This window comes from Myodes glareolus, chromosome 6 (assembly GCF_982192425.1).
Source record: "Myodes glareolus chromosome 6, mMyoGla1.1, whole genome shotgun sequence".
In the NCBI taxonomy this organism is placed as follows: Eukaryota; Metazoa; Chordata; class Mammalia; order Rodentia; family Cricetidae; genus Myodes; species Myodes glareolus.
This window is the reverse complement of record NC_142031.1, coordinates 57,586,466-57,596,497: the sequence shown is the minus strand read 5'-3', so window position 1 is coordinate 57,596,497 and position 10,032 is coordinate 57,586,466. Positions and strand designations below refer to the sequence as shown.

Below are 10,032 nucleotides of genomic sequence, written 5' to 3'. Positions count from 1 at the left end.
GTGTCGTTTCACAGGGCTTTGGAGAAAGCATTACCTAACCTTTCTCTTCCCCAGATTTCACTTTTCATAAGGTAAACGTTTAGAGGGAAGAGGACACGGAGGAAGCCTGGAGAGGGTTCTCGCCAGCAGTCAGTCTCTTCGGTATTAAAGCCGTTTCAAGACCTCAGATCTGGACCACAGAGGCAGCCCGTACTGAAGGAGCAACCAACGAACAACCTACAACCTCTCTATAAACGGTAAGCGCTGTTATTACTGCCATGTATTTGTCTCATACGCTACCAGGTTCAAGCTTACTCCCTCACCTCACGCCTTCTCGTACAACTTCCCTTTTCATTTTACTTTTTTCAGCCCTCAGAGCCACTATAAGTTTCTGCAGACCGCCTCCGGTCACCTTCCACACCTCAGCCCTCCGCGGGAGTCCACGAGAGCGCGCACTTCCTGCGCCCGGAAGTGCGTCATCACCCCGCGCCAGTTCCCGCACGCTGCACCGGTGCGCCTGGGATTCGGATGCTGGGGTACCGGAGTGGCCCGAGTTCTGTGACTGCTTGCCGGGTCCCGGGTGCTCCGCGCCGCCATGCAGGTCTCGAGCCTCAACGAGGTGAAGATTTACAGCCTCAGTTGCGGCAAGTCCCTTCCTGAGGTGAGTCTTCATCTCCTCGTCACCGTCGCTGCCCTAGTGATACATCTTTAATTGACCAACGACTGACCGTGCCGGCTGGTTTTACGTCAGCTTGTCACAACGTAGTTATCTGAAAGGAGGGAACCTCAGTTGAGAAAATGCCTCTATGAGATCTAGCTGTAGAGTATTTTTTAAATTAATGAGTAACGGGAGAGGTCCTAGCTCACTGTGAATGGTGTCATCCCTGAGCTGGTAGTCCCGGGTTCTATAAGGAGGCCGGGCAAGCCATGGGAAGCAAGCCAGTAAGCAGTTCCCCACCATAGCCTCTGCATCAGTTCCTACCGCTAGGTTTTTGCCTGTTTGAGTTTCTGTCCTGACTTCCTTCAGTGATGGACCGTGATGTGAACTGTAGCTGAAGTAAATTCTTTCCTCCTCAACTTGCTTCGGCCATGGTGTTTTATCATACACAGGGACCATAAGACAGCACTTTTGTTCTTCTTGTGTTAGGTTCCTGTGAGAGCATGCTGACTGTTTAGAAACCATTCTCACATTCTTTAATAGAAACATCATTGCTTGAAATACTGTCAGTAGTAACTCAATTCCTGCAGAGAGAAGAAAACCTCTGGCCCATCCCGGGACATTTGAAAGTGTCATTCTGATGTACACAATCTTTCTTTTGTATACTTAAGGTCTTGAGAGGTGAGTCTACATGAGTAGAGAGATTATTCTGCCCTGTCTAGTAAGAATAGTGCATTGAACTGGGCTGTGGTGTTGCACACCTTTAATCCCAACACTTGAGAGGCAGAGGCAGGTGGATTTCTGTGAGTCTGAGGTCAGCCTGGTCCACAGACTGGTTCCAGGACAGCTAGGGCTGTTGCACAGAGAAACTCTGTCCTGGAAGACAAAAAACAAAAACAGCAACAACAAAAAAGAATAATAGTACATTGGCTTTGCCCTTTTAGAAATGATGGATATTTATTTTTCTTATTTCTTTGGGGCTTTTAACTTTGAATTTATTGACATTTTGAGCTGGACAATTACTTATTGCTAGTGTTGTCTTAAAGGCTTCCCTAGCCCATACCCACTAGGTACCAGGATTAAACCTACCAGGTATGATGGCAGAATAAATCTTCAAGAATTGCCATAAGCCCTTTGGGGAACAAAATTGCTCCAGTTGAGACCCATCCACTCAGTTTCACTGTAATTGACAAGTGTTTCATCATTGCTGTTCATTCAACTGCTGCCTGCATAGCAAAATCTGTGTTCAGCGAATGTGGAATGTGTCAGATAAAGAAAACACCATTTCTTATCCAGGGTTGGCTATTAGGCCAGTTGTATATCTGTTCTTATTCTTTGTAAGAAATAGATTTTAGTAAGCAAAGGGACACATTTATAATCCTAGTATGTGGGAGGCTGAGATAGGAAGAGTGTGAGTTTGTAGGGTTTAGTCTAGGGTAAAGAGCTACATAGTGTGACTCTGTGTCAGCACACAGGAACATACATACACACACACACACACACACACACACACACACACACGGGATGGCACTCACTCCTCATAGAAACTAAAACCCATCATTGAGAGCTTCTACGTTCTCTTAGCTTAGATGGATTAATTTTCTTCTTCTTCTTCTTCTTCTTCTTCTTCTTCTTCTTCTTCTTCTTCTTCTTCTTCTTCTTCTTCTTCTTCTCCTCCTCCTCCTCCTCCTCCTCCTCCTCCTCCTCCTCCTCCTCCTCCTTCTTTGTAAAACAGCTATCCAAAAAATTTTATTTAGAATATGTAAATGTATTTTTAAAATTCCAGAAGATATACTATCATACAATTAAGATTATAGAATAGCTCCACTTTCCATTTTATTGTTTCCTGAAGTTTGTGGTTTTTAAAATGAACTTTTATTGTTTTGCAAGCAGAAGACAATCCAGCTGTGTTGTAAAGCGCAGTGTCTGTTTTCTCCTAGTGGCTTTCTGACAGGAAGAAGAGAGCACTGCAGAAGAAAGATGTGGGTGAGTATCCACGGCGCTCCTGCTGCCAGTGTCCCATGTGACAGTGTCCTCAGCTCTGGCTTCCAGTGTGGGCTGTGGGAAGTGAGCTTTTTGTCTTGCTGATGATATGGATCTTAGTTTTACCTCCTTTTCAAGCTAACAAGTTAGCCTCTTCTGGTTTCATGGGGTGGCATCAAGGCTCCAGGGTCAGAGACAGACTCAAGGCATGGCACAGGTGGCACGACCCTCTGCATGTTTGTCCCAACTGCCCTCTGAGTCCCTTGGGAGGGCTTCAGCATGGCTTGGATGAGGCGTGCATATGGCGGGTTTGTGTCTCAGGGAGGAGCCCTGAGGTGGGAAGCCCATTGCTATGCTAGCAGGCAGTAAACAGGCCTGCCCTCCAGTGACCTCATCTGTTAGAATTCTCAGCTGCCAGGAACCCGGAATCATGGCTCAGGTACAAGTGGCTAGACCCTTGCAGGACTGCCACACTAAGCAAGATGCGCAGGAACACACGAGGTCTAAGTAAGACTGTCTTTCCCAACAGTTCCATAATTGCTTTGTTTCTAGCGGGCCAGAATCCTTTTTTTTTTTTAATTTAATTAGTATGCACTGTGTTTCGCCAGTGTATATTCTATATGACAATGTCAGATTTTCTGGAACTGGAGTTACAGGCGGTTGTGAGCTGCCATGTGTGTGCTGAGAATTGAACCCAGATTCTCTGGAAGAACAGCCAGTGCTCTTAACCGCTGAGCCATCTCTCCAACCCCAGAAACTTTATCTGTTAGTTTAATCTCTCAGTTTTGTAATACAGAGACAGTAAACTTTTTTTTTATGAACAAAAGAGCTTCACATATAAAATGTCTGAATGTAAACAATGATATTGAATTGTAACTTAACTGACTTTGATAAATTTATTTCCATTAAATGTTTTTCAGTTCAGGTGCTGTAGATGAGAGGAAACTTATCTTCCTTTTAACTGAGTCTTCTAAAAATTGAGCATGAGGAGCTTTCTGGCTGTGAGATTGAGATCTTTTGGCAAGCTTCTTGGGAAAATAGCGTTTATATAAAGTACCAAAGTCAGGTGGAAAATGAGATTTTTAACTCAGAAGGAAACAAATGTTGTTCGGAGCTCACAGATTTGGGTTTTATCTGATTCGCCCCTTCCAGTGTGCTCATGTGTAACAAAATGGCTTCAGAGTGTTTATGGGAAGAAACCGTTTTCGGGTCTGCTGTCCATGTGCCACTGACTCCTGGGGCCTGTGGTGAGGCAGCATATTGTGGTGGGAGCTCATGGTGAAAGGGACAGCTCACTAAACAGGAAGCAAGAGGAGATAGAACAAACGGGTGGCCTATAGTCTCACTGGGCTCCATGACTCCTAAGTTTTACCATCTCCCAATTAAGCCATGAGCCTAGGAACCAGACCCTGGTACCCTTGGGCCTTTTGAGGGCATTTCAGGCCCAAACTGTTAAAGAGGAAGGAGCTAAGAAGCTGGGTGGGCTGTGATGGAGTCGTTCTCAGGCCTGGGAACCTTCAAGTTGTATACTGCTGCTTGCGGTAGCTGTGCCTCTCCGCTATGCTCTCTCCTCCCCTGATGCTCACGCTGAACAAGTTTCTTCCCCTCTCTCTCCGTAGATGTTCGTAGGAGAATTGAACTTATTCAGGATTTTGAAATGCCCACTGTGTGTACCACTATCAAGGTGTCAAAAGATGGACAGTACATCTTAGCGACAGGTAAGCATCTTTGTGGTTGCGATTTGCATGTGCTCCATAGCAGGAAGTGCTGTAGTGGGAAGGGTCACCCTCCATGTTTACCCCAGTGTTTACTTATAAACACTTTCAGATGCACAGAGACGCTCAGAAGAGTTAAACGAGCACCTATTTACCTAAGAACTAGATTCTTCCGTGAACAGTTTGCTGTGTTTCTCTATCAATACATACAGTTTTTTAAATGACTTTTCAGAGTAGGTCACAAATAGCAGCTATTTAATTTTTATTTTAATTTCTATTTTTTTGGTTTTCGGGCTTTCCGTGTATCCTATTCTGGCCTCACACTCAGAATCTTCCCTCATCACCTCCACTTTCAGTTGCTGAGATACAGGCATGTGCCTCCACCCCAGGTTTTGCTCCACTCCACTTGAACGGCTTCGTACATACCAAGCCAGTCCCTTTGTGCTGTGTTAATGGCTGTCTCACACTATCCACATTGCTAAGCCTCTGTTTTTTTCCATTTATTATTTTTATTTTTGGTGTATGAGTGTTTTACCTGTATGTGAGTAAGTGTATTACACATGCCTTGTGCCCTGAAAGCCAGAAGAGGGCTTTGGAACCCAGGAACTGGAGTTACACACAGTTGTGAGCCATTATGTGGGTGCTGGAAACCAAACCCTGGTTCTTTGGAAGAGTAGCCATCTCTTAACTGTGAGCTATCTCTCCAGCCCTTTAGCCTCTGCTTTCATTCGAGAAACTGGTAAGGAGGGTTAGGAAGATGTGAGCTATTTGGGCACAGTTACTGAGGACTAGAAGGGGCTTAGATCTTGAATTCAGGTCTTGATCTTCAGATCCAGAGACACTAAATGGTGGTGTCCAGTGCTCAAGGATGTAGATTAAGTGAGAGAGAGGTTTTTGTTTTGTTTTCTTTTTTGACAGGTTCTTATTTGTAACCCTGGCTATCCTAGAACTGGCAGTGTAGACCACGCTGGCCTCAAACTCATGGAGATCCTCTAGTTTGTGCCTCCCAGGTGCTGGGATTAAAGGTGTGCCCCACCACACCTGGTAGGGAGGTTTAATGCTAAATTATACTTTCTTTTATGAAATCATTCTCTACTCTGACAAGATTAATTGCTTTTTTACTTAGAATCCTTGGATTTAGCTGGGCAGTGGTGGCGCACACCTTTAATCCTAATACTTGGGAGGCAGAGGCAGGCGGATCTCAGTGAGTTCGAGGCCAGCCTGATCTATCAAGTGAGTTCCAGGACAGCTAGGACTGTTACACAGAGAAACCCTGTCTTGAAAAACAAACAAAAACAACAACAAAAAGAATCCTTGGGTTTTACTTTTTATCTTCAAAAACACCGTTTTCATCAAGAATTTGTGAACATTGATAATGATCTCAGAACTGAAGTTTTGATTTTAATTGCCTTTATTTTAAATAGCTATGTACACAGCTAGTGGTTGTCATGGGACAGCGTGGTTGGGTGCAGAGTCCTTAGCACCTCCTCCTTTGGCCCTTTAGACTCAGGGCGCCACTTGCTGTCTGCTTACTTCAGTGAAGCTGGCACTTTCATCTTTGATTCTGCTACTGTCTCCATCTCTGTCACTGTCCTAGGACTTGTGGCTGAAACAAGTTGGATAAAATTTACCCTTGGAGATGTTTTAGTCTAGTTGGGGAAATCAACTTCCCCAGGACAGTCCAGGGGACATGTGAACTATGGACCTGTCTCAGAGCTAAGCAGCCTCTTGGTTTCTTTTGGAAACATTCAGTTTAGAATCAGGCCAGATTCAAATCTGCTCCTCTCCTTGCCAGTGCTGAGGATCAAGCCCAGTGTACTAGCGACTGAGCAGTGTCCAGCTACAGAGCTATCCTTAGTGTCCTTGTGAGACTTTCCTGGGACACAGGGATGAAAACAGATGCAAAAGTGCTGATTTTATACAACTGTGTGCTTTTTGCCACATTTTCTTTCTCCTAAGAGTCAAGATGATACAAGTGAACCTTGTAGACAATGCAGAAATATAAAGGAAAAACAAAGCCAAGCATAATAGGAGCAAAGGCCCTGCATATATTAGTAGTTTTTCCTAAGGCCCATCACACAAAAATCATTGTCCAACAGTGGACTCAAAAAAAGTCTTCATACTTTTCTGCTTTGGGAGGGCATGTTGCTGCTTTGGGAGGCAGATGTCTTCTCTGGCCTAGAGCCTATGTGCCTTCTGCCTCAGCTTCCTAACTGCTGGGATAATAGGCATGCGTCACCATGCTCTGTATATTTCAGTGTTTTCTTTTTTTAATGTAATCTTAGGTTTTGATGCATGCTAGAAAAATGATTTCCTCTTTTTTTCCCCCCGTAATGTCATGTTTTGCTTTTAAAAATTGATCCTTGTTTTTTCTTATTGTAAGCATGGTGTATTTGTCTGAGATACAAACAGTATAGAAGGCTGTGATGTAAGATGTGAGCATCCCCAAATTGTGCTTTAGAGGTAGTTACTGTGTCTGTGCTCTCCTCGTCATTCCTGCACTGCAGCCTTTAGCCGTACAGAGTCTGGATCGTATGCACTGTGTTGTAGCAGTCACCTCCGGGCCTGAATGCACTTCTTTCTGTAACACATTTTAGGAGCTACTTAGGCGTCTCAGCAGGTAGAGGTGCTTGCTGCCGAGTGTGACAACCTGAATTTGATCCTGGAACCCATGTGGTGGAAGGAGAGGACCAACTCTCCAGCAGTCTTTGGGAACCTGCTCACCTTTATGTGCTTCCTGTTTCCTGGTGTGGGTTTACCATTGTTTATTGATCTAGCTGCTGATAGGACAGAAAGGACATGCAGCAGTTTCATAGGGTATGACTATGAAGAGTGTGTTCTTAGGATTTCTATTAATTTAAATTTTTTTTTATAGGAACTTATAAACCTCGGGTTCGGTGTTATGACACCTATCAGTTATCCTTGAAGTTTGAAAGGTGCTTGGATTCGGAAGGTAAGAGGCATACTTTGAACTCATGGATAGCTTTTTGTATTTGTCAGTCATGCTGCTTTTTAGAATGGGAATGGATTGTGTAGTGGTTTTGGTTGCTGTGAATTAAGTAGTTAAATATGTTGCTGCACTTACAGGCTGTAACCCACACTGGCTGGGCCCTTGGCTCTGCATAGGGCTACCCTCAGTAGGTCGGCCAGGTGTGCTGTTGAAGGCTCGTCAAGAGTCTGCTTCACCAGGTGGCAGTGGCGCACACCTTTAATCCTAGCACTTGGGAGGCAGAAGCAGGTGAATCTCTGTGAGTTTGAGGCCAGCCTGGTCTACAAGAGCTAGTTCCAGGACAGGCTCCAAAGCTACAAAGAAATCCTGACTCAAAAAACCAAACCAAACAAACAAAAAAGTCTACTTCCAGACTCAGCTTATTGTGGCTGTGGGACGGGGTAGTGGGGTCTCCCTTCTCACTGGTTCTCAGCTAGGCTCCATTTTGTTTATAGAGGCTGCCAACACTCTGCCCCAGCTGGAGACCTCTTTCATATCTTTCTTTTTAGTCTTCATTATTTTATCTCATGTGAATGGGTGTTTTACCTGCATACGTACTTGTGCACCATGCATGTGCCTGACACCACAGGAAGCTGGAAGAGGGCATCTGATCCTCTTTGACTGGAGTTATAGATGGCTGTGAGCTGCATGTGGGTGCTGGGCCTTAGACCTGGCTTATCTGGGAGAACTACAAGTGCTCTTAACCATGAAGCCCTATCCTTGACCCTGAGAGACCTCCTCTGTTAAGAGATTCATCTGATTAAACAAATCTTCCCCGTTGTCATAACATGATCCCTGGGAGCAGTATCTCAGTAACTCCAAGGCTCCATGCCTACTCTCACCAGGAGGACACAGAAAGCACACTAAAATGACACAGTTAACTTTTATCAGTTAGTCTAGTGTTTAGGATCAAGGGGAAAGAAGTCAGTGGGATGCAGTGTTGTGTAGAAGTACCAGCATAGCGTTCTAGTCCCCACCCCTCTTGCTTCTGAAGAACGGCAGGAACTTTGTGTGCCATTCATAGCTGTTTACTGTTTTCGTCTGGAGGTCAACTTTGTTTAGGCAAAAGCTATTATTGCCTCTTTTTCCTTCTTTTCATTTTGAAACAGGGCTTCTCCCTGCAGTCATAGCTGGTTGGAAACTCCTTATGTAGACAAAGCTGGCCTCAAACTCACAGAGATCTTCCTTCCTCCCAAGGCACGAGCCAGCACGTGACTCCCCAGCCTGGTGCCCTCTGTAAAGCACTGTTCTAAAGGGCGCTCTTTAGTTTCTGTTTGAAAGTCTTAAAAAGTATTTAGGACGTCTCAGTTAAGGAGTCATAATTTGTAAATTCTCTTTAGTTCTATAAAAAAATCTAGTGGGACTTTTCTTGTTTTATATAGAGGTAGGATATGTATAGCATTTGTGTACAGTTATTCACCAGTCAAAACCAATTAGAATCCTCGCAAGAAGCTTGTGCTTTTGCTAGGACACCTGCCAATAATTGTGGTTTCTTTTTTCTATTGCTACTTTTCAGTTGTCACCTTTGAGATTTTATCTGATGACTATTCAAAGGTATTTACTTTTTATTTTTATTTATATGTGTATGTGTGTTTGTGTGGATGTCCACCACATGTGTGCAATTGTCCTTGGATACCAGAAGAGGGCATCAGATCATCAGGTGGTTGTGAGCTGCTGTGTGGCTGCTGGGTCCTCTGCAAGAGCAGCAAGTGCTCATCACTGCTGAGCTGTCTCTCCAGCCCTGAAACTCATTTTTCTAATAAATATTTCTTCTATCTTCCCAGTATTAAGTTAAAAATCAGTGTGTAGTAGTAGATAATTTATTATTCTATTGATTTTTGGCCAGGTGCATGCATGACATACTATATTTTAAAACAGCATTGGGAGAGAGAGCCTTTGATTGACTAGTGTCGTTGGTTCTCAGCATTATAGGACCTCGCCTGTTTTCTAAGGAACTTGTAACAGTTGCCTTTTGCCAGGTGTCTAATGGTCTCCATCTGTGGTTCTGATAATTGATATTGGCCTAGGCTTGTTTGCCAGGTTGCCGTCATCTCTAATATTGATTGATTTACATTTAAACACCATGCAAACTTCACACACTTCTGTAGTCTGCTGAATGAAAGTGTGTGCACATAGGTCTGTGTATTTGCATACAGAGAGTAAGCAAGGGGAGAGATGAGAGTTTTTCTTGTTTGGTAGTTTCAGTGATGTTGAAAGTTAAGCAGACTAGACTTTGATTGTTTTCTTTCCAGATCGTCTTCTTGCATAACGACAGATATATTGAGTTTCACTCGCAGTCAGGTTTTTACTACAAAACCAGAATTCCCAAGTTCGGCAGAGACTTCTCTTACCACTACCCATCCTGTGACTTGTACTTCGTTGGTGCGAGGTATCGATCAGTGTTTTTTCCCTTTTCACCTCTCACACAGCTAGCTTCACTTAGATGATCTCTAGTGTCCTTAATAGAGAAAGTGATGTGTCGTTAACGTGGAAGGGACTCAATCATAGAAAAAGGGATTAATAACAACAAGAAAAATCTAGTAGTTTACCTAGCTGATAACATAGTTTTTAGTGGGTGGTATTACTGTAATGTTTTATTTTATTTTATTATTTTAATTTATTTACTTATTATGTATACAATGTTCTGTCTGCATGCATGCCTGCAGGCCAGAAGAAGGCACCAGATCTCATTACAGATGGTTGTGAGC

The 10,032-nt window shown here is 43.8% G+C and overlaps 1 protein-coding gene across 1 annotated transcript in view; it reads left to right on the top strand.

Moving 5' to 3' along the window:
* Positions 1-423: 423 nt before the first annotated feature.
* Nol10 (nucleolar protein 10) overlaps positions 424-10,032 on the top strand; it is an 83,028-nt gene continuing 73,419 nt past the window's right edge. Inside the window, exons 1-6 of the mRNA XM_048439764.3 lie at positions 424-640; positions 2,578-2,623; positions 4,240-4,338; positions 7,211-7,288; positions 8,841-8,878; positions 9,577-9,713. Coding sequence (XP_048295721.1) covers positions 575-640; positions 2,578-2,623; positions 4,240-4,338; positions 7,211-7,288; positions 8,841-8,878; positions 9,577-9,713 — 464 coding nt within the window. The 5' untranslated portion in view covers positions 424-574. The remainder of the gene's footprint in view (positions 641-2,577; positions 2,624-4,239; positions 4,339-7,210; positions 7,289-8,840; positions 8,879-9,576; positions 9,714-10,032) is intronic.